The sequence below is a fragment of the Rhinoderma darwinii genome, chromosome 1, assembly GCF_050947455.1.
Source record: "Rhinoderma darwinii isolate aRhiDar2 chromosome 1, aRhiDar2.hap1, whole genome shotgun sequence".
In the NCBI taxonomy this organism is placed as follows: Eukaryota; Metazoa; Chordata; class Amphibia; order Anura; family Rhinodermatidae; genus Rhinoderma; species Rhinoderma darwinii.
The window spans coordinates 170710001-170733969 of record NC_134687.1 but is presented as its reverse complement, the minus strand read 5'-3'; the positions used below and the strand labels follow the sequence as shown (position 1 = coordinate 170733969).

General features: G+C 45.6%; 1 protein-coding gene across 1 annotated transcript in view; it reads right to left on the bottom strand.

The window, feature by feature from the left end:
• The window catches only part of MYOZ2 (myozenin 2), a 109090-nt gene extending 86800 nt beyond the window's left edge, over positions 1-22290 (bottom strand). Inside the window, exons 1-2 of the mRNA XM_075849745.1 lie at positions 22204-22290; positions 3754-3856 (exon numbers count right to left, since the gene is read on the bottom strand). Coding sequence (XP_075705860.1) covers positions 3754-3829 — 76 coding nt within the window. The 5' untranslated portion in view covers positions 3830-3856; positions 22204-22290. The remainder of the gene's footprint in view (positions 1-3753; positions 3857-22203) is intronic.
• Between the last annotated feature and the right edge of the window lie 1679 nt (positions 22291-23969).

Sequence of the window (23969 nt, the reverse complement as noted above, 5' to 3'; positions counted from 1 at the left end):
CTGTTCCTAGCATCAGGTGATAATGCTTTATTCTGGAAAATTAGGACTGTAACATTGGAGCTGTAATCTGTATACGATGGCATTGCAGTGAATTGGGGAAAATTATGACAAACTTAGAGATCCGAGGATGTCCAACTCAGAAATAAAGGGATGTGGCACTTAGAAGAACTCTGTGGCCTGTTTGTTAGTGGTAATGGGCCATCAGGGGGGTATTAGGGGTACTACTGTAGGGGGCCCGGCCAAACTTAATTGAAAGGGGGGCCCGGCAACTGCCGCGACTTGCCTTTGGTAGAAAAAAACAGGCCCCTGCAATGGGGCCTGTTCTTTTCACCAAAACAATGTCGTGAGCTGCGGGCCCACCTCTCAACAAACACCGCCGCGAAACACCGCCCGCTTGCGCGCGCTCGAGCACGCGAACGACCGCAAGCGCGCACCCGCATGACCGCAAGCGCACACCCGCGCACGCATGACCGCAAGCGTGCGCCCACGCGCGAACGACCAGGCGCACCGGAACGCAACCCGCTCGTGCCCGCCGCCAACTGGGAAGGACAGCCACACAGGGACAGCGGCGCACATTCTAGTTACCTGCTGGCCTGCCTCCGACTCCGCCTCCTCGTCCTCCTCCTCCGCCTCCTCGTCCTCCTCCTCGGCCTCCTCGTCCGACTCCGCCTCCTCGTCCGCCTCCTCCTCCGCCTCCTCCTCCTTCTCCAGAGCGTAGCTGTGTAAGGAGAGGGGGAGGAGTCCAGTTCTTGCGCGGCGGCAGGAGTTCTACGATCCTCGCCATTTTCTGGAGAGACATCGCCTGAAGAGGACTGGAGTGGAAGCAGCTCTTCTGACACGGTGAGAAAAGTGTCTCAAAGTGCTGTTTATGTATGGCCCTGTTCACACAGAGAATTTTGCAGGCCGAAAAAAATCTGCCTCAAAATTCCTTAAAAAACGTGGCATTTTGTGCATGCAAAAGGTCCATAACAGCTCCGTGTGTCAGCAGCGTATGATGCGTGGCTGCGTGATTTTCGCGCAGCCGCCATCATTATGACACTCTGTTTGTATCTTTGTAGCACGTGGTGCTTTTCTGTTTTCATTCATAGTTTATACTGCTGCGGAAGTGCTGGGCGTGATTTTCACGCACCCATTGACTTCAATGGGTGCGTGATGCGCGAACAATGCACAAATATAGGACATGTCGTGAGTTTTACGCAGCGGACACACGCTGCATGAAAATCACTGACAGTCTGCACGGCCCCATAGACTAACATAGGTCCGTGCGAGGCGCGTGAAAATCACGCGCGTTGCACGGACGTATTACACGTTCGTCTGAATAAGCCCTAACAATAAGGCCCAGTTCACAGAGTTTTTGGGCCTTGATATTGACTCGGACACTGCGTCAGAATCAGCACCAAACAACTTCCAAAACCGCCTCCCATTGATTTAATCTGAAATCAATGGGAGCCAGTCGCAGAAAAAAGGAAAAGCAGCACGTCCTTTCTTGCCGCGGTTCTGCCTCTGACCTCCCATCGAAATCAATGGGAGGCAGAAAATGCATTTTTCCCTGCGTTTTTTGTCTGCTGTCCTCAATCGCCGCGGGCAAAAAACGCGGCAAGATAGTGCGGGCAGGTCAAAATCTGCCTCAAAATTCAGTGCGCGATTCCATGCGGTCGCGGTTGCGCATGCGCGGGAGTTTGCGGGTGCGCGCGATCGGTCGCACGGGCGGCGGTGTTTGACGGCCCCCATGACGACCCCCATGCTACCCAGGGCCGATATCAGGGGGTTATTAGGGGTACTGATGTGAGAGGCCCGGCCAAACCTAATTGAAAGGGGGGCCCGCAGCTCACGACATTCTTTTGGTGAAAAAAACAGGCCCCATTGCAGGGGCCTGTTTTTTTTCTACCAAAGGCAAGTCGCGGCATGTTTGCCGGGCCCCCCTTTCAATTAGGTTTGGCCGGGGCTCTCACATCAGTACCCCTAATACCCCCATGATGGCGGCCCTGTGTACCATGATATAGTGCTGGACGGAGTACCGTTAACAGGCGGTGCCACGGTAGGGGGGCCCAGAAAATTTAGCTGTAGGGGGCCCTGAAATTCCTGATGGCGGCCCTGGTAATGGGTGTCACAGGGCACACCACTGACATCTTCTGGCATGCCTCAGTATCAAAAGATTAAACTTCCCATTAAAGTATGTGTTATGAGGACATATGGATTGTTGTCTAATTTTGCGTAGTACAGACAACATTTATGTAATCTGGGTAGGGCCATATTTACATCTACAATCTGCAGGCCTCTCTTGTAGGCAAACACTGAGTATGAATTGGGTGCATGGAAGGGTAACATTGAGGAATCCATTATCCTCCAAGAACATTGTTACTTGTTTAAAGTTTTAAAAGACTACCTGGATAAGACAGGCGGCTACTGGAACAATGTCCTGTGAATGTGACAAAACTGACATTTTTTTACTTAAATAATCGAAAAAAAAAGTTACATGAAATGCAGAAACTGCATTAAATCATTAGAACCTTATGCTGTTTTGGCATTATCATAATTTGGGGCTGTTTTGCTGCAATGGGAACTATGAATTTGTGATTATGTCAACATATTCTACAAGAGAATCTCAGACTATCCATCCTTGAATGAAAACACAAAAAATGGTGCCCAAATGAGTCATTATAATCTATCAATTAATTGTGAAGTAGTGTCAATGGCAGAAAGCAGAAGAGCCTCTGCAGATTCCCATTGTTCTTGAAATACAAAGTGATGCATTTAGAGTGCAGCTGTTGAGGCTCAGATTGATCTATTAACCAACAGAGTCTTATCTTGTAATGGGTGTCCAACCTTCTCTAGAACTGTTGAACTACAGCACTAGTGACATACCGAAGTTTTATTTTGGTAAGATGACTAGAATGGCTGCATTTTGGCTTTGTAGCATAACCCAATAATAACTGATTATAATGTATACAGCTCATGTGTATAAGTCATTATTCACTTTACTACTGTTTGTTTTGGAAAAAAAGTGGTCAGTAAAACATATTCTAAAAGAAGAAAAGATAAAACATATGCAGTAACTTGCTCCCAATTATGTACTGTCTACCAAGCCTGTGTTGCACTAGGCAGGCACTAACTTTGCTTGTACAGTACAGTAGATACAGTCAAGGTTATACATGTAACAGTACAGGTCAGGTGGGAATATTTATGGCTTACACTAAACTATCCAGGCTACACTGGAACTACTGGTGAAGTAAGACAGGTTGAGACCTAGAATAGCTTCAGGTGGGGTCTACCACTGGCCCTGATGTCTGAATGAACATAGTCTATCAGTCCACCCCTAGCTGTAACCTTTTCCTTGCCTTTCACACTAACAATACGCAGTGTCTCTAAAAGTCCTGACTCACAAGGTTAAAAAATAACACAATACCAGATATTCTGTAAATCTGTTTTTTGTATTTTTCCATACTATTTTATCTTATCTACAGTAATATGTTTTCCACCACCAGATACCTAGTAAGAAGCTTTTTATTGTGTTAACCCTAAAGACAAAGATGAAAGTCAATTCTAGTAGACTGTCAGCTGTTACTCAGATTCATTCCATAACAGCAGTTGTTCATCTGAAAATAGATCACGAATAGACAACTACAAAAGGCTCAGCTACTGGTGAAGAACAATATTCTTACAGATTATTTATGGACGTTTGTTCACAGACAACATATTCTTTACTGTACATTTTAAATAAACTGATTTAAATGACATTAAACGTATTTGTACCGGTTCCCTGAATCTCCCTCATTATGGCTGAGGCTTGTGCACGTCTCTCTTTTTGTAGGTCTGTTTGTGATAACATTGTCTTCTTCACGCGGGTAACTTCAAGCTGAAAAAATAATGAAAAACAACATAAATATGAATCACAAAAAAAAAACTGCAACATATCGCAGACACGCTAACTCTTACTGTAAACCAATTGAGATAAGCCACTGAGAAAGTCAAGAACACCCTGAATAAATAAATTGGGGGAAAAAAAGGAAGAGGAAGTGGCGCTCCTCTATGGTAATAACGTTACGTGCATGACATATGCACAACTTGAATTTCTTTGAAAATGGCCTCAACTAGTGCAGTTGTACTGTTATAGGCACTATATAACACTACTGCAATGCATCCTTGAGTCTATATGGTAAAACCACATATATATATAAATATATATATATATATATATATATATATATATATATATATAAAATTGATTTTCTGTTTCATGCATTTGTATCTGTCCCAGGGCACCAGCTATACCAGGTAGTCTGCTACTATGGGGCTCATGGAATAGGTGCAGCTTTGTCAGCCTCACACCCTTTCATCGTGAGCAGTATTAATATGCACTTTTCCACAAGCTGTATTTGCAAATAAGAGAAGGGCAATAGGCCAAAGGGTCAATAGCGTTCTCTCCTTTCAAGGTCCAAGTGGCATTGACAAATACAGGCCTCTTCTGTCCCGGACTGGGGGATGTGTGGTGTGAACCAGCACCAGGAGAAGTGTCCTCCCCTCTGTTTACTCATAGTATTCTCATTAAATTATTTCTTATCTCCATTTGCTGTGTAATTGAATGGGGAACATATTTTAGGCTGTGGAGATGCTGATTGGTATGTTCAACATCATTATTATTGACAGCTCAGAAATATTTCTACCCTCATGATCACTATTTAAAGGGAACATATTACCTATTTTTCTTTTTCATAATGAAAACCATACAGTGAAACTTTTCTCGGAAAACTGATGTAGCGCTGTACGGGCTCAATAGAAAGTCTATGCAGGGCTGGCCTTAGGGGTGTGCGACCTGTGCCATTGCACAGGGCGCATCACTCCAGCAGGTGGAAGGGGGCGCTGCGCTGGCTCCCTTCCCTTGCTTGTGTTTCAGAAGCACCCGGGCAGAATTGCAGCTGTTGTGTCACCGGATCCCGTCATCAGTGTTGTGGAGCAGCTTAGTTTGTCATGGGAACAGGGCCTAGGCGAGTACAATGTTTTTTGTTTGGGGGGTACTGTCTACAAGGGGGAGGTGTGGGGCTGTATGGCACTCTCTACAAGGAGCAGGTGGGGGCTGTATGGTACTGTCTACATGGGAGAGGTGGGGGCTGTATGGCACCGTCTAAAAGGGCGAGGTGGGGGGCTGTATGGCACTGTCTACAAGGAGGAGGTGGGGGATTATGTCACTGTCTATAGGGAGGCTGTATGGCACAATCTACATGGGGGAACTAGCTACAAGGGGAGGCTGTGTGGGGCAGCCAAGGAGGGGGGCATTTTACTGGGTGGGGGACTCTAAGGGGACATTATACTGTGTAGGGGCACTACAGAGGGCATAATACTGTGTGGGCACAATTTGAGGACAAAATACTGTCCTTGAAGGGCTTACAATATATTATTAAATATTATTATACTGTATGGGGGAACTAAAGGGGCATTATACTGTGTGGGGGCACTATATAGGGCATTATATTGTGGGCGGGCATTATACTTTTTTATGGGGAATTTTTTTTATGATAGGGTGGGGCATCGAAAGATAATTTTGCATGGGGTGCCATCTATCCTAAGGCCGGAGTCTATGAGTCTGTACACTGCTACATTGGCTTTCCGAGAAAAGTTGATCAGAAACTATGCGGCTCAGCGCTCACATGAGCGCTTCTGCTTATATTTAGCGATTGGTGGGGGTTTCAGTGCTCGGACTCCCACTGATCAAAAACTTCTAAAATGTCACTATGACATGTCAGAAGTTTATTGAACGTTTAGTTACCCTTTAACAGCATTTAGAGATATGCTTTACAGCAGCAACATGGACCATAGAAAGCTGTGAACAGGAGGGGACACATTGACTTCTATGGGAGAGTTTTCTAGGCATGTTCTGTGACCTGTATAGAGATCATCATGCAAGGAGGGATAAGAGGGAGCTGTGTCCATCACCTATAGTATTGTCAATAGTGGATCCTGTGTTATTTATATATAGGTGTTACTTTTCATTGTAATCTTGCCTGTGATAATAATGAGATGGCTGCTGTGAAGTCATCTCTACAGAACAGGAAGTGTCAGTCTATTGTGAGGCTCAGTGGCCACAGTGAAAACGACAACATTTTAGGATTAAGGAAATTAAACAAGAAATCAACCAAAATTCTTAAAAATTTGATTTAATCAATAGGTAATTATTTGATTACACGTTCCCTTTAAAGTAGTTTTCCAGGCTCAAGCATATTTTTTATTTGCCATAAGTGGCAATGTGACAGGAGATAGAAATATAACTATTTATAATTGCTTTGTATTAAAAATATTTTTTTTATCTTTTATTACTTCTGAGATCCCAACTGACTGTTCGCAGCTACATGTAAACACAGCAGCCTCAGCTCAGCCCGTACATGGCGCTCGCCACCCCTGTACATTGTGGCCGTCTTATCCAGTAAATCTGGTGCTGTATTTTATAGCACCAGATCTATTACTATTAGCGGAAAGACGTTAGAGAAGCTTTGACTGGTTGTCTTTCAGCACTGGAGTCCTAGGTTTGAATCCAACCAAGAGCAACATCTACATGGAGTTTGTATGTTCTCCCCATGTTTGTGTAAGTTTCCTGCGAGTACCCTGTGTTACGTCCATGGCCGGGGATCGCTGTTCTAACTCACCCCCTGACGATCCCGGCCATGGACACCTCTCTGCTCGGCGTCCTCCTCCCTCTGGCAGGCGCCGGCACTGTCTTCCGGGCCCTCGCGCCGTTCCCCGCAGGGCGCGCGCGCCCGCGCGTGCACGGCCTTAAAGGGCCAGTACGCGTCCAGCTGCCAGTAATCAGTTATTAGCCCAAATGGCTGCTGGACTATAAAAATGAGCTCTGCCCACTGGTTCCTTGCCTGAGCATTGTTGTATACCCTAGTCTGTCTTGCTAAAGGTCTCCCAGTGTTTTCCAGTTCCCAGTGTTGCCTGTTCCTGCTGCCTGTACCCTGTATCCCGTACTATCGTTACCTGCTGTGAAAGCCAAGTCGTGTCTTCCGCCGCATCCGCGGCGTCACCTGCTGTGAAAGCCAAGTCGTGCCTTCCCGCTGCATCCGCGGTGTCACCTGCTGTGAAAGCCAAGTCGTGCCTTCCCGCTGAATCCACGGCGTCACCTGCTGTGAAAGCCAAGTCGTGATCCTGCCACTGTCTACTATTGCGTCAGGTACCCGTTTTGAACTATAGACATTGTTTTTTACCTAGTTGGCCAGCTGCTACCCCGCTACGCGGTACGGCCCAGTGGGTCCACACCCCGCGCCGTGACAGTACGCTCAGGCCATGGACCCTGCTGGCCAAGTCAAGAGTCTGTCATCCTCCCAAGCCATGCAGGCAGACCTGCAGTATCTGCAAGCGCGACAGGATCAACTCATTGTGGCAGTAGACTCCATGGCGCAGCATCTTGGTGCACTAGTTTCTTCCGTCATCGCTCCTAGTGAAACTCCTCCGATCAACCCTCCAGCTACACCTCCTGGCAGCTCCAGTTCGGACTCTCGGTTCTCGCTGCCATTGCCACCACGGTTTCATGGAGATGCAAGTTCGTGCAGGGGGTTCCTGAACCAATGCCAAATCCATTTCACTCTGCACGCCCAAGCATTTCCTTCGGACGGAGCCAGGATCGCCTTTATTGTATCCCTACTCGCCAGCAAGGCCCTGGCGTGGGCGAACCCAATCTGGGAACGACAGGGACCCGTGACCAGAGACTTCCTGGGGTTTGTGCGGTTGTTCCGTTCCGTATTTGAGGAGCCTGGACGAGCCTCATCGGCTGCTACTGCTATTTTTAACCTGCGTCAGGAGGACGTCTCCGTGGGCGAATACACCATCCAGTTCTGGACTCTGGCAGGAGAATTGTCTTGCAATAATGAAGCCTTGGTAGCATCCTTCTGGAATGGCCTATCGCCTGAGATCAAAGACGAACTGGCTGCTCGAGATCTCCCAGCTGCCCTGGATGATCTGATTCAGCTGGCTAGCCGCGTGAACATAAAGCTCAGAGAGAGATCCCAAGAGATTCTTCATGAGAGACGGCTTCCTAGACTGGCGCTCAACTTCCAGCAACCCCTCTTGCCCTGTTCTTCTGCTGCGTCCGAGGTCCCGATGCAGGTGGATCGGCTTAAACTGTCTGATCAGGAGAAACAGCGCAGGCGCACCTCTGAACTCTGTCTGTATTGCGGCCTCGCTGGCCATGTCGTGCGTCTGTGTCCCCAGAGGCCTAAGAAACCCCAATGTCTGGGATTGGTTGGAGAGACAACCCTGGGCGCTACTGCACTTGATAGAGAATTCTCGTCCAAGCTGTTCATTCCTGTAACCATTGTCGCTGGCGGGAGACCTCATCCAGTCTCTGCCTACCTGGACTCTGGCTCCGCAGCCAATTTCATCTGTCAAGACCTTGTGGATCTCCTTCAGTTGCCCACTGTTTTGCTGGAGAGACCATTGATCGTTGCCTCGGTAGATGGACTGCCTTTGCCTGACCCAGTATTGTCTGTGACCAAGCCGTTGAGACTCCAGGTGGGAGCTCTTCATTCCGAGCTGATCTCTCTGTATGTCCTGTCCAAGGCCGTCAACCCCGTGCTGCTGGGCTTGCCTTGGCTCCGTCTTCACGCTCCAGTCCTGAATTGGAACTCTGGAGAGGTTCTTCAGTGGGGTCCCAAGTGTCTAGACCGCTGTCTGGGTCATGTCCTTCCATCCCAGCCTTCTTCGCCTCCGCATTGTCTGGGCTACCTCCTTGTTACTCTCAGTTCGCTAATGTCTTCGACAAAAATGAGGCAGAGATATTGCCACCACATCGAGAATACGACTGTCCTATCGACTTGATTCCTGACTCTTCTCCTCCTCGCGGTAGAGTATACCCTCTTTCCTTGCCAGAGACCCAGTCTATGTCGGCCTACATTAAAGAGAATCTAGAGAGGGGCTTCATACGAAAGTCTTCATCCCCGGCCGGAGCCAGGTTTTTCTTTGTCAAAAAGAAGGATGGATCCCTTTGACCCTGTATTGACTACCGGGGTCTCAATCAGATCACGGTGAAGAACAGGTACCCCTTGCCGTTGATTTCTGAGCTCTTTTATCGTATACGGGGGGCGAAAATTTTTTCCAAGCTTGACCTGCGGGGGGCCTACAATCTAATCCGGATCCGTCAGGGAGACGAGTGGAAGACTGCCTTTATCACACGTGATGGACACTACAAATATTTGGTCATGCCCTTCGGCCTGTGTAACGCTCCCGCAGTATTTCAAGAATTTGTGAATGACATATTTCGTGACCTCCTCTATGTCTGTGTTGTGGTGTACCTCGATGATATCTTGATTTTTTCCCAAGATCTTGTGACTCATCAGGGCCATGTCCGCCAGGTGTTGCTTAGATTAAGAGAGAATCATCTCTACGCCAAGTTGGAGAAGTGTGTGTTCCAAGAAAAGTCTCTTCCCTTCCTGGTCTACATTATCTCTGATCAGGGTCTCAAGATGGATCCTGAGAAGGTCAAGGCTGTCCTGGAGTGGCCACGTCCCCAAGGCTTAAGGGCCATACAACGCTTCCTGGGATTCGCCAACTTCTACAGACTATTCATCCCCAACTTCTCTTTTCTGACAGCTCCCATCTCCACCCTTACTAAAAAGGGTATGAATGCCAAAGTATGGACTCCAGAGGCGGAGATCGCATTTGAAACCTTAAAGAAAGCCTTCACGTCTGCCTCCATTCTGCACCATCCTGATGTGTCTCTGCAGTTTTCGTTAGAGGTGGACGCCTCCTCTATTGGTGCCGGGGCTCTATTGTACCAGAGGGGTTCGAAAGGCAAGACGGTGGTATGTGGTTACTACTCCAAGCTGTTTTCTTCTGCAGAGTGCAACTACTCGATTGGGGACCGGGAGTTACTGGCCATAAAGATGGCTCTGCAGGAATAGAGACACCTACTGGAAGGCGCAGCTCATCCTATCCTGGTCTTCACGGACCACAAGAACTTGACCTATCTACAGACGGCTCAACGACTGAATCCTCGTCAAGCCAGATGGTCATTGTTTTTTGCACGGTTCCAGTTCGAACTCCACTACCGACCTGCCGACAAGAATGTGAGGGCCGATGCCTTGTCTAGGTCTTTTGAAACAGAGGACACTGTGGAGCCCCCACAGAATATTATCGATCCCTCCTGCATCTACCCTGTCAACCCTCTGCAGGTTAGAGGCATTCCCCCAGGAAAAACTTTCGTACGGCTGGCAGACAGAGGAAGAATCCTTTGCTGGGGTCACTGTTCCAAGCTGGCAGGACATGCAATCTGAGACCTGAGACCTGATTGCCCGTCAGTTCTGGTGGCCCACGCTGCCCAAAGACGTCATAGACTTTGTCTCCTCCTGTACGGTGTGTGCAGCCAACAAGGGTTCCCACTCCAGACCAGCCGGTCTGCTCCAACCACTGCCGGTGCCCGAGGCCCCCTGGCGGCATATTGCTATGGATTTTGTTACGGATCTGCCTCCCTCTGCAGGATGCAGTGTGATCTGGGTGGTGGTGGATCGTTTTTCAAAGATGGCTCATTTTGTTCCCCTGACTGGCCTGCCTTCTGCCGCTCGACTGGCTGACCTCTATATGCAACACATCTTCCGTCTGCATGGATTACCTCTGCATATTGTCTCGGATCGAGGGGTCCAGTTCACCTCTAAGTTCTGGAGAGCACTCTGTGGCCTACTCGGGGTAAAGTTGGACTTCTCCTCAGCTTATCACCCTCAGTCCAATGGGCAAGTTGAGAGGATTAATCAAATTATGGAGAACTACCTACGGCACTTTGTTTCCAGAAGACATGATGACTGGGTGCAGCTGCTTCCGTGGGCGGAGTTCTCTTATAATAACCATACCAGTGAGTCCACCACTTCCAGTCCGTTCTTTATAGTCTATGGCCAACATCCTCGAATACCCCTGCCCGGCTCTACTATGTCTCAGGTGCCTGCAGCCGATTCTACCTTCAGGAACTTTCTGCAAATATGGCAGCAGACACGGTCTTCTATTCTGCTGGCGGTGGACCGCATGAAGAGAAAGGCAGACACTAGAAGATGAGAACCTCCCCAGTTTCTTCCAGGTACAAAGGTCTGGCTGTCTTCCAGGAATATCCGGCTGAGGGTGCCATCTTTGCCCCCAGGTTCCTTGGACCCTTCGAGATTCTGCTGCAGATCAATCCTGTGTCGTACAAGCTTTGACTGCCTCCTACCCTCAAGATCCCTAATTCCTTCCACGTCTCCTTTCTAAAACCCGTGGTTCTAAACCGCCACTCCAGGACTCCTAGTTCCGCAGTTGCTCCTGGCAGTTCATCCGGGAACTTTTGAAGTGAGGGAGATCCTGGCCACCAAGAAAGTAGGAGGCAGGACATTTTACTTGGTGGATTGGAGGGGATTTGGTCCAGAGGAGAGGTCTTGGGAGCCAGAGGAGAATATCGATGCCCCGGTCCTCGTGAAGAAATTTCTTTCCCGCTCTGGTCCCAAGAGGAGGGGGCGTAAGAGGGGGGATACTGTTACGTCCATGGCCGGGGATCGCCGTTCTAACTCACCCCCTGACGATCCCGGCCATGGACACCTCTCTGCTCTGCGTCCTCCTCCCTCTGGCAGGCGCCGGCACTGTCTTCCGGGTCCTCGCACCGTTCCCCGCAGGGCGCGCGCGCCCGCGCGTGCACGGCCTTAAAGGGCCAGTACGCGTCCAGCTGCCAGTAATCAGTTATTAGCCCAAATGGCTGCTGGACTATAAAAATGAGCTCTGCCCACTGGTTCCTTGCCTGAGCGTTGTTGTATACCCTAGTCTGTCTTGCTAAAGGTCTCCCAGTGTTTTCCAGTTCCCAGTGTTGCCCGTTCCTGCTGCCTGTACCCTGTATCCCGTACTATCGTTACCTGCTGTGAAAGCCAAGTCGTGTCTTCCGCCGCATCGGCGGCGTCACCTGCTGTGAAAGCCAAGTCGTGATCCTGCCACTGTCTACTATTGCGTCAGGTACCCGTTTTGAACTATAGACATTGTTTTGTACCTAGTTGGCCAGCTGCTACCCCGCTACGTGGTACGGCCCAGTGGGTCCACACTCCGCGCCGTGACACCCTGGTTTCCTTCCACACTCCAAAAACACAATTTAGATTGTGAGCTCCACTTGGGACAGTGAGTGATGACAACTTCTGTACAGTGCTGCGGAAAAAAGCTAAAAAAATTAAAATAATAATAATGTCTCTCATTAATTTAAATGGACACAACGTAATACTACGTTACAATGTGTGGCTTCAGTCTGAGGAGCTTTTGTCCAACTTTACGTTCAGTAGCCCTTTAACTAGGATTCTTTAGGTAGCAATACATACATCTTTGAAGACTATGTACACCTGCGAAATTAAAAATGTCTATCAGTGTTTTTGGTGCAACTTTCTAATTAGTTTTTAATATTAATATTAAAAATGATTTGTATTTTTTTAGATAAATTTTGCTTTGTATTCGTATGCAGAACTTAGATGTGATCGGTAACAGCTCGAAGCTACGTGTTAGAAACACGCAGGACCCGCTGACACTGACCTGATAGATACAGGATTTAGTGCAAGATACAGCTTCTCTTTATGCAGAATACAAAGCAGCTGCATCTCAAAAAGTAAAAATAACTAGAAAGTTGCACCAAACACACTGAGAGACATTTATATTTTAAAAAAATAATCGCTTTTAAAGGTGTACATAACCTTTATAATTATTATTTGTGCTTTTTAAAATATAACATTTTTATTGAGAAAACAAAAGGTTCATAAATATGCTTCAGAACGTCTATTTTTTGTCAAATATTTTGTATTGTATTTTGTAAGGAAGTATATACTTCCAGAATCTTTCTGTGTACATAATTGATTGCCAGCATTTTATTTAATAAAGTACAACAGGTACTGTGCCCAACGATCTCATTTAACAATGTTTTACAATAGAGAATAATGCTATTAGCCTGGGAGAGCAGAAACTTGAAGCTACTGGGCCCCAATATAAACTTTGTAACAGAACCCCCACCTGTCACATGTCATTGATAATTCTGGTGTCTTCTTATGTGGCATTGGGGCTTTTGGGGGACCAGGGCCCAGATGTGACTGCTACTTCTGCACTAAAAACCTCCATATGTCTCTGTATGAAATAGGAAACATACTGAGGCACAGCAGGGTCCTTATAGAAGTCTATGGGTTTGACGTATTGCAGCTGTGTACAACTCAAAGGTTGTGCGGAGTGCTTATTTTTGCTTTCTTTGATGTTTGCGCCACTATCTCTCACTGAAAATCAGCCAGGCGTTTAGCAATTGTTTTATAATAACTGTTTTTATTTAATAATAGTGCACGTCCGTCCACATTACCATATGACTATTCTGACTCCTTCAGGGCTGCAGATGTTCAGGAAAAGAGTATGTCAAATTTTTCGACAAAAATAGAATTGTTGGGCTATTCAATGCTTCTAAGTACATGATTTGACAATGTACTCATTATATCCAGCTTGCTTCAGACATTATATAGATATGTGTTTTAAATATCTCTCAAGATGTAAGTAATACAACAATACTCGGTTATATATATATATATATATATATATATATATATATATATATATATATATATATATATATACAGTGAAGGAAATAAGTATTTGATCCCTTGCTGATTTTGTAAGTCTGCCCACTGTCAAAGACATGAACAGGCTAGAATTTTTAGGCTAGGTTAATATTAATAGATTATCTAAAAAAACAAACATAAAATCACATAGTCAAAATTATATATATCTATTTGCATTGTGCACAGAGAAATAAGTATTTGATCCCCTACCAACCATTAAGAGTTCAGCCTCCTCCAGACCAGTTACACGCTCAAAATCAAGTTGGTGCCTGCATAAAAGACAGCTGTCTTAAATGGTCACCTGTATAAAAGACTCCTGTCCACAGACTCAATTAATCAGTCTGACTCTAACCTCTACAACATGGGCAAGACCAAAGAGATTTCTAAGGATGTCAGGGACAAGATCATAGACCTGCACAAGGCTGCAATGAGCTACAAAACCATAAGTAAGACGCTGGGTGAGAAGGAGACAACTGTTTGTGCAATAGTAACAAAATGGAAGACATACAAAATGACTGTCAATCGACATCGATCTGGGGCTCCATGCAAAATCTCACCTCGTGGGGTATCCTTGATCCTGAGGAAGGTGAGAGCTCAGCCGAAAACTACACGGGGGGAACTTGTTAATGATCTCAAGGCAGCTGGGACCACAGTCACCAAGAAAACCATTGGTAACACATTACGCCCTAATGGATTAAAATCCTGCAGTGCCCGCAAGGTCCCCCTGCTCAAGAAGGCACATGTACAGGCCCGTCTGAAGTTTGCAAATGAACATCTGGATGATTCTGAGAGTGATTGGGAGAAAGTGCTGTGGTCAGATGAGACTAAAATTGAGCTCTTTGGCATTAACTCAACTCGCCGTGTTTGGAGGAAGAGAAATGCTGTCAAGCATGGAGGTGGAAACATTATGTTTTGGGTGTGTTTCTCTGCTAAGGGCACAGGACTACTTCACCGCATCAATGGGAGAATGGATGGAGCCATGTACCGTCAAATCCTGAGTGACAACCCCCTTCCCTCCACCAGGACATTAAAAATGGCTCGTGGCTGGGTCTTCCAGCACAACAATGACCGGAAACATACAGCCAAGGCAACAAAGGAGTGGCTCAAAAAGAAGCACATTAAGGTCATGGAGTGGCCTAGCCAGTCTCCAGACATTAATCCCATCGAAAACTTATGGAGGAAGCTGAAGATCCGAGTTGCCAAGCGACAGCCTTGAATTCTTAATGATTTACAGATGATCTGCAAAGAGGAGTGGGCCAAAATTCCATCTAACATGTGTGCAAACCTCATCATCAACTACAAAAAATGTCTGATTGCTGTGCTTGCCAACAAGGGTTTTGCCACCAAGTATTAAGTCTTGTTTGCCAAAGGGATCAAATACTTATTTCTCTGTGCACAATGCAAATAAATATATATAATTTTGACAATGTGATTTTCTTATTTTTTTTTAAATATAATCTATCTCTCACTGGTAAAATTAACCTAGCCTAAAAATTCTAGACTGTTCATGTCTTTGACAGTGGGCAAACGTACAAAATCAGCAAGGGATCAAATACTTATTTCCTTCACTGTACGTTACCTGCAGTCCTATGTAACACCACAGATAACACATGGTGATGACTGTCTGAGGACAGATAATGTAGTAGAATTTACATGCAGTCCTCTGTAATACCACAGATAACACACAGTGATAATGATGTGAGTACAAATAATGTAGTAGAAGTTACCTGCAGTCCTATGTAACACCACAGATGTTATACTCTGATAACTATACCCACATACAGAGGCACACATCGTCATATTTATACACAGACACACAGAAAAATATATACATACACAGAGACTTATGTATACATACAGACACATATATAGACACAGGCACACATATACACAGACATACTGGAACATATACACATACAAACGCAGAGACATACACTCCTCAACAATGAAATTGCAACACCAAGAAGGGCAAGTCATAAGGTTGTGCAAATCGAGGAAGTAGGAGGTGTAGCTAAGATCTGCAAATGATCAAACTTTCTAGCACCTTGCTCCAATATTGAAAGCAATGTTTTTTAGCCACATGAAACGTCAAAAATCAGATCAAGTGGTGTGGGATGATTGTGCGATGCCTCCGGTTCGTCGATGTGCCAGATATCACCACTTGTCGCAAACTGAGAGGGACAGAATCCATGAACAGAGAGACCTTTGTTGATCACTCCGGTAGATCGCTACGCGCCTAGGCCGAGATGTCAGCACTGTTCATCGTTGTGTGTCCCGGAGGTTGGGAGAACAACAACAAATGGGAATGCGAAGGCGAACCTCTGCACGGACAGGTTGTCTGATTGGAAGAATGGCGTGTAGCGATCTATTCTGTACTGCAAGTGAAATTGGATGTCACATCTTAAGCCTAGGGTGGCAACCAGTGTCGACACAAACTATCAGAAGGCGTTTGCACGACATTGGGCTACGTGCCAGACATCCAGCTACAGGTGTTCCATTCACCACACGCCACCACTCTCAAAGGCTATCACTGTGCACAGCAAGATGGCAATGGAGGCTGGAATGGAGGTCTATCCTCTTTAGCGATAAGTCACGCTTTTGTCTTGGATTCAACGATAGCCGAAGATTGGTCTGGAGACCACAAGGGCAACACCATGAAGAGGTCTTAACAAGGGAACGTCACACCGGTTCTTCTCCCGGGATTATGGTGTGAGGTGGCATAAAGTATGGTAGCCAGACGCAGTGGCGGATTAAGTGTACCATGGGCTGTTAACACAACTTGGGCCCCCTCCTTTCCCCTCACACACAATTTAACCCCCCCAACACACTGACACTGTACCCGTCAGTGCCACTGACATGACGGATACAGGTTTTAGCACTAGATACAGCTACTCTGTATTCAGGATATAAAGCAACTGTATCTGAAAAAGTAAAAGTCATTTTTAATAAAAAGTATTTAGAAAGTTGCACCAAACACACTGATTTATTAAAAAAATTAAAAATAATAATAATAATAAAAAATTATTACACCTCTCTTTAAAGTGTAACTAAACATTTAACATGTCATGTCAGAACTTTTAATCGGTGGGGGTTCGAGCTAAAGTGAAGCGGCAGAAGCGCACGATTGAAAGCTGCACCGCTTCGCTTCTGATCGGCATTCCTCAGAGTGGTGTATGTCCGTACACCGCTTGCTCGGCTCACCTGAGCGTTTCTGACACTTTGTTTTAGCGATCCATGGGGGTCTCAGTGCTCGGACCCCCACCGATCAAAACTTCTGACATTTCACTATATACATGTCAGAAGTTTTTTAGAAGTTTAGTTACACTTTAAAGGGGTTTTCCCATGAGGGAAATTTAGGACATATCCTGTGGATCCTGTCAGATAGTTGCAGTTCCCAGAGGTGGGACTCGCATCTATCTCTAAAACCGCGCTCCCTAAACCCTGCTCTGCCTCTTTCTGCTATCGCTGTTGCTGTTTCCCCCAAAAAAATATCATACCACCCATCATCTCGCTGCAGATCATACAGTGACTACAGTACTGATTAGAGGCAGAATAAACATTTACATTAAGTGACTCACCGGTGACGTCTCAGATTCTAGTTCTTCTTTTTCTCCTTTCTTCTCCATCCGGTCCAGACCTCTATGACTTCTCCCAGCCACAACCCATTTCTGCAGTTTTCCGCTCAATGTCTTGGGCTTCTCACTTTTCAAACATTTCTGCATCTATAAACAAGGATAAAGTTAACATGGTGCCCCACAATACGTCCCTATATATAATAGTACCATACACTGCACCTCTAATTCTAATGACGCCATACACTTGTCCCTGATTATAATAGCACCATATACTGTATCCCACACACACACACACACACACACACACACACACACACACACACACACACACACACACACACACACACACAGTGCCCCCTGTAGATAGTGCCCCCACAGAGCCCCCCTGTAGATAGTGCCCCATAGAGCCCCCTGTAGATAGTGCCCCACATATAGCCCTCCCTGTTGATAGTGCTCTACATATAGCCCCCTGTAGATGGCGCTCTACATATAGTCCCCCTGTAGATTGTGCCCCATATATAGCCCCCTGTAGATGGCGCTCTACATATATAGCGCCCTATATATAGCCCTACTGTAGATTGTGTCCCACATAAAGCTTCCCCTGTAGATTGTGTCCCACATATAGCCCCCCCTGTAGATAATGCCACCCACGCTTTTTAGTTGAAAACAACAAAATTTATATACTTACCGTGATCCCGTTCCCACGCTGTCCTGTGTCAATGCAGGCCTGCTCTCTTCTGAGCTGGTCTGCTGGGGCTGAGCGATGCCATCGCAAGATTGAAAGGTGCTGACTGGCAGGGCAGAATGAAATGCCCCGTCAATCAGCGCCCTTCAACAATGGAAGCTGTGCGATGACGTCATCACGCCGCTACCATCGTTGATTGGCAGGACAACAAGTTGAAAGGCGCTGATTGGCGGGACAACTCATTCTGCCCTGCCAATCATCGTCACTGTAATGCGCTGAATGGTCGGGCACGGAACGCCATTCAGCGCTTATGCATGTAATTGTACCTGCGTTCTATAGACGCAGGTACAATTAGAGCAGGAGGGGGTGGCGGCGGCTGGTCTCAGTGCGCCGCTGCCCCCTCAGAGAGGCAGCCGGGCGGACGGTGTGGCCCTATTCCCTCTCAGCCCGCCCCTCCTCCCCATTAGCAGCGCTAGCGCGCTGCAATGTGGTTTTATTAAAATTATGTGCGGTTCGGGCGGCCATGGGCACGCTGGGAGCCGTGGGCCCCCGGGCGGCCCCAGAACCGCCCATATGATAATCCGCCACTGGCCGGACCCCTCTAGTTTTCATTTCAGGTACACAATTTGGTCACAGAGGTAGATTGATTCGGTCACAGAACAGTGGTACGGCCATTTCCCCAAAGTGTCCCAGAAGCCGTTTTTGAACAGGACAACGACAGGCCACATGTTGCTCATGCTCCTGTGAGCAGCCTGCGTGGCCTAAACGTGCTACAATGGCCTGCAGCATCTCCGAACTTGTCTCCCATCAAGCACATCTGGGACGTCATTGGTCGGCAATTGCAAAGGGAGCTGCCAACGGCCAATCTTGATGATTTGCGTGCCCTAGTCCATTCAGCCAGGCATAAAATTCCTCACACAACCATTAATAATCTCATTGATAGCATGCCAAGGCATGTAAGTGCCTGTATTTCTGCGCTCTTACTCGATACTGAATAAATCAAGATGTTTGGAATATTTTGTTTCAATTTTTTTTATCATTTGCATATTATTAACAATTGATTTCCACAATTCCAAAGCTTTTCCTTCTTGGTGTTGCAATTTCAATGTTGAGGAGTGTATATACACAGACACACATACAAACACAGAGACATATAGTCACACATAGGAACTTACGTCCTCCCTTTCTGCACAGGCTTCTTGCAGGGACAGGCTTTCTTCTTTTGTTGCCTCTTCTCCTGTTTCCTACGTGTTGGTGTGTAACCAGGAGCAGTGGATAAAGAGCTCATCAAACGGCCTGCCCAGTGGCACACCCTACATGCAGGGAGGCTGCAGCGCCCTGTGCACTCACACAGGTCGCAAACCCCTAAGGCCGGCCCTGGTTACAACCCTGGTTACAACCGACACCTCACTGTAACAGCCGGGATCGGAGATAACTTATATTCCGCGGTCAATAGCGACTGCAGCATCTAAGCCGTCAGAAAGAGGAAGCGGCCCCCTTTGTGCCAGAGGCAGGGCCTAAAATACAGTATAGTGCAATACATAAGTATTGCAATAAATTGGGCAATCGATCCCTTGGGGGACTAATAAAAAAGTAAAAAACATTTAAAAGACACACACACACACACATGTTACAGTAAAAAAAAAAGAAAGCCTTTTCCCATTAATACAGAAAAGTAATGTAAAGAAAATAAGTAGTCGCTCTGTTTCCTATGTGCACCCCCCAAGCTGGTATTCAGTAGCCGCGGTCTCTCCTTTGTGCAGTTCCCCTAGCTGGTGTTTGAAGCTGCGGTCTCTGCTATGTACACCTCCCCAGCTGGTATTCAGTAGCCCACAAATGGATCATATTTGCAAAGAAAGTCAGGGACAAGAGTCACACTAAAATGTAAGTATAATTAACTGATTAATCAGTTTATGTCACATGTTTACTTCATCATGTTTACTTACTGAGTACTACATGTTTTTTTTTTCTATCGGCACGCCATACAAAAAAGTTTGCCTATCCCTGGTGTAGGACATGAATAGTTTAAGGAAGCTGGGAAGCCCACTTATGAAATTTTTGCACTGGGCCCCCCGATGTGTTAAAATGGCCGTGCACCGTCCCCTTGTTCATACAGCCTGCTCCACAGACTGTACAGCGTTCCCATTCTGAACATGGCAGCTGATGGAGGGGCATGTGACCAGGCACGTCAATCAATGGCCTCCATTGAATAGTAATGTGCACAACAACGGTTTTCAGCGGGTGTGCAGTGCTCAGTGTTATTTAAAGAAGGCCGCTGATGAACGTGCCTGGTCATATGACCCTTCATCAGGAGTACGGCGCTAATCTTCTAAAAACTATGTATTAGTAAGTGGCACATGAAGCTATTTCCACAAATTTGTGAAAATAAACATAAAGTGGCTAACCCCTTTAAAGCCAAGCCAGAATTAGTCATCCACATATACCCCTCATGATCTAGAGGAAGGGATAACTGCAGCACATTTTGGGAAGGCTGCCTGCATGGCATTATGGGAAGCGCGCCAGGTCATGGAATCCTTTGTAAAAAGGCTGTTGGTGCTCGCCAGTGGCTGCCATTTTTCCGCAATTTGTGCACTGAAAAAACACAAACGTTTATAATTTTGAAGGATCCAAAACGTTTGGGAAATTTGGACCAAATTCGATTAGTGTAAAATTGATTGGCTTTTCTCTAATCTTTCAAGAAATTTAGGCTGGAATCACACATGCAAATTTTGGTGGAGTTTTCTTCTTGTTGGATCTACTCCTGGAATTGGCTAAAAAAAACTGCATCAAGAACTGCACCAAAAACTTAATGTGTGATTCCAACCATAAGAAGAGAACTTTATGGTATTAGGCAACGGAGGGGTTACTCTTGTTTATTTGCCTGCAGTTATATGTTTTGCATTAAGCTGTTGTTTCAATTGTTACATCATATTATGTATTAGAAGGCTTTGCACATTGCAAAAGGATGCTTTTGTATTTCTGTTCTAACAAACATGAGTCACACATTACATTTGTGCAGCCTCTGGAAAATAACAGCTGAATCCAATATAGTGACAAAAATATAAAGAGAAAACTGTGGGTTGATACAGTGTGTGTGTGTGTGTGTGTGTGTGTGTGTGTGTCAGTGAGAACAATGTGTTACAAGAGTCATAAAACATAGATCAGGCAGTAAGGGGTTAATTTACTTTTCTAGGACTGGAATAAACTAGAAACATATTATTTGCAATCCCTGAAACCAAAGTATTTTGCTACTTTTCTTAATCATGTGACTTTTAGCATTTCATAAATAGATCCTGCTACTCCTATTTAGAGAAAGTAACAAAAGTAGTTGCTTAGCAACATAATCTTCATAACTGGCCGAGTTCTTAACAATTTATAACAACCATCAAAATTGCAGAGGTCCGCCTGCCCGCCATGCAACTTCACAGAGATTAAGACCTTTTTCACACAGGGTTTTTTTGTCTGGTGTTTCAAACTGCATGAAAAAAGCGCGTGTAAAATTGGCAGCATTTTTTTAATGTAACATGTATTATTTTTCTTGACGATTTTACATGCGATGGTGCCATTTTTATTTAAAAAAATTTCTTAAACATGCATTTTTTTCTGCCGATTTTTCAAGCCCTATTCAAAAGCCTGAGAAAAATGACAGAAAAACACGGCATAGCCAGAACAAGCTGCATTTTGAAAAAAACGCCATTGAGCCCAAAAACGTCACTGAAGCACCACAAACCAAAATGCTGTGTAGACTTTTCTAATGAAAACACCACGAAAAAGGCAGCGAAATGCCATATGTGAACCCAGCTTACGACAGATTTATTTTCACCTAGGGCAGAAGCCCATTATGGGTGTATTCAGATGTTGCATACACAGTTTGGAAGCGAATTGCCACAGTTCCGCAGTTTTCACCTGCGGAACTCCTGCAATTCGCTGGAAAACCGATTGCATTTTTGCGTAGTTTCACTTCTGGGACAAATATTACAAGTGTCTTACAAGAAAAGAAAAAAACTAGATTGAGAAATTAGATTAAATAGTGATTGGTAAGAAAATAATAATGTCTATGACGATGATGATGCTTTAATGGTAATGTGATATTGTAAATACTATTTAATGCTAAATCTACTTTCATGACAATGACAGTGAAGTGGAAGTTTATATACCAGAGGGTTAATTAGATTTGCCATGTATTTCATTGACCTTCAAATATTTTTCTCCTTATAACTACGACCAAGCAACAAGAACTTCTCGAAAACCAAGGCAGAGCAACAGTTATGTTAGAACCGCAACTTCACAGTTTTTTTACACATCACAATCCTGTGCAGAATAGAGGAGCAGTCTCTGGAGCACAATATACATGAGTAATATCAATGGTTCTTACCTGTGCCTTTCTGATGGAAACAAACCAGGCAGTTTGAATGGATTGTTCCTACTGTGCTACAAGTGGAAATGACCTTCCTACTCCTGGACAGACTTTCCATGCATAGTAACTGGTATGGAGGCAAACCGGGGGTCTCAAGCACTCTACACAGCCTGGCATCTCAATGACATCAGTTGGCTAAATATAGATCTAACACTCCTGGCTCTTATATCTGTTAAACTTAGCATGAATGAAAACTGAACTTGAAACATATTTATTTCTTCTTTTCATTTGCTATCATTTACTGACATTGGTGAGTGACAGGGACGGAATCTTATCATTCATGGGTAACAGTAAAGATCAGTGTTTTTCTGTGATCGACTCACGGCACTGTGCTGTAACAATGTGCTGCGGTGTCACATGGTATTTCTCACTTTGGAGGTCATCTGTCAAATCTTTTTTTTTTCTTGTAATATGAACTGTACTTGTGTGCTGGCAGTGCCTTCTGCTCTGTAGCTCAAAAATAAGCTTGCAAAATGCTTTTGTGCTTGACATTAACTTTTTCAATTAAACTTTGACATGCCTAAAACCTAAGGGTATGTTCACACGAGGGCGTCCTTAACGGATGAAATTACGGGGATGTTTCAGCCTGAAAACATCCCCGTAATTTCAGCCGTAACGGCATGTGCAGGCGCTTGAACGCCGCGTCCATTACGGGCGTAATTAGCGCTGCTATTCATTGGAGTCAATGAATAACGGCTCCACTTACGGCCAAAGAAGTGACAGGTCACTTCTTTGGCGCGGGCGTCTATTTACGCGCCGTCATTTGACAGCGGCGCGTAAATTACGCCTCGTGTGAACAGACAAACGTCTGCCCATTGCTTTCAATGGGCAGATGTTTGTCAGCGCTATTTTCGGCTCTATTTTCGGACGTAATTCGGGGCAAAAACGCCCGAATTACGTCCGTAAATAGGCCGTGTGAACATACCCTAAGGGTATGGTCAGACAGATTTGACAGATTGGTCCCAGAAATATCTGCAACTGAAAATCTTTTCTATATATCTGAATGGCGTTATTTCTGAAGCGTGTACATGAATTTTTACAAACCCCATTCAGATGTACGGGTCAGTCATAGAAATATATGCAACAAATCTGCCAACTTTTTCAGTTAAAGAGGACCTGTCACTAGGTCATATAAGTTAAACTCTTACGGTCAGTTCAAATGTGCGTAGATACTACAGATTTTCCGCAATGGACTTGATTGCGGAAAATCCGCAGCAAATGCAGAAGCAGCAAAGTGGATGAGATAAAACAATCCATACGATGTGTAAATACTGAGCTGAAAAAACGCACAGAAATTGACCAGCTGTGCAGAATTTTTTTCCGCAGCATGTCAATTGGGGAGGTAAAAGCCACAACAAATAGCAGTAGTTGCATTTTTTGCAACGGGTTCGCAGCGAAATTCAGAAAATCTTATACTTATACAAGAGTCTGTGTTTCTTCCTCCAGGCCGGCCTCCTGGGATGATGTTTCATCCCATGCGACCACTGAGCCAATCACAGGCTGTAGCAGCGGTCACATGGGATGAAACATAATCTCAGGTGGCCAGCCTGGATGACGTCAGAGGACCGGCCTCCTGGGATGACACTTCATCTCATGTGACCGGCGCTGCCGCGGTCTTCTGGGATGAAATGTCTGTGCTGCAGCGGATATTCCGGGCGAAGGACTGCACCACAGTTTGGTGTGGTTTTTCGCATGGAAGTTCCCTGCGGTGCACAGAGCAGATA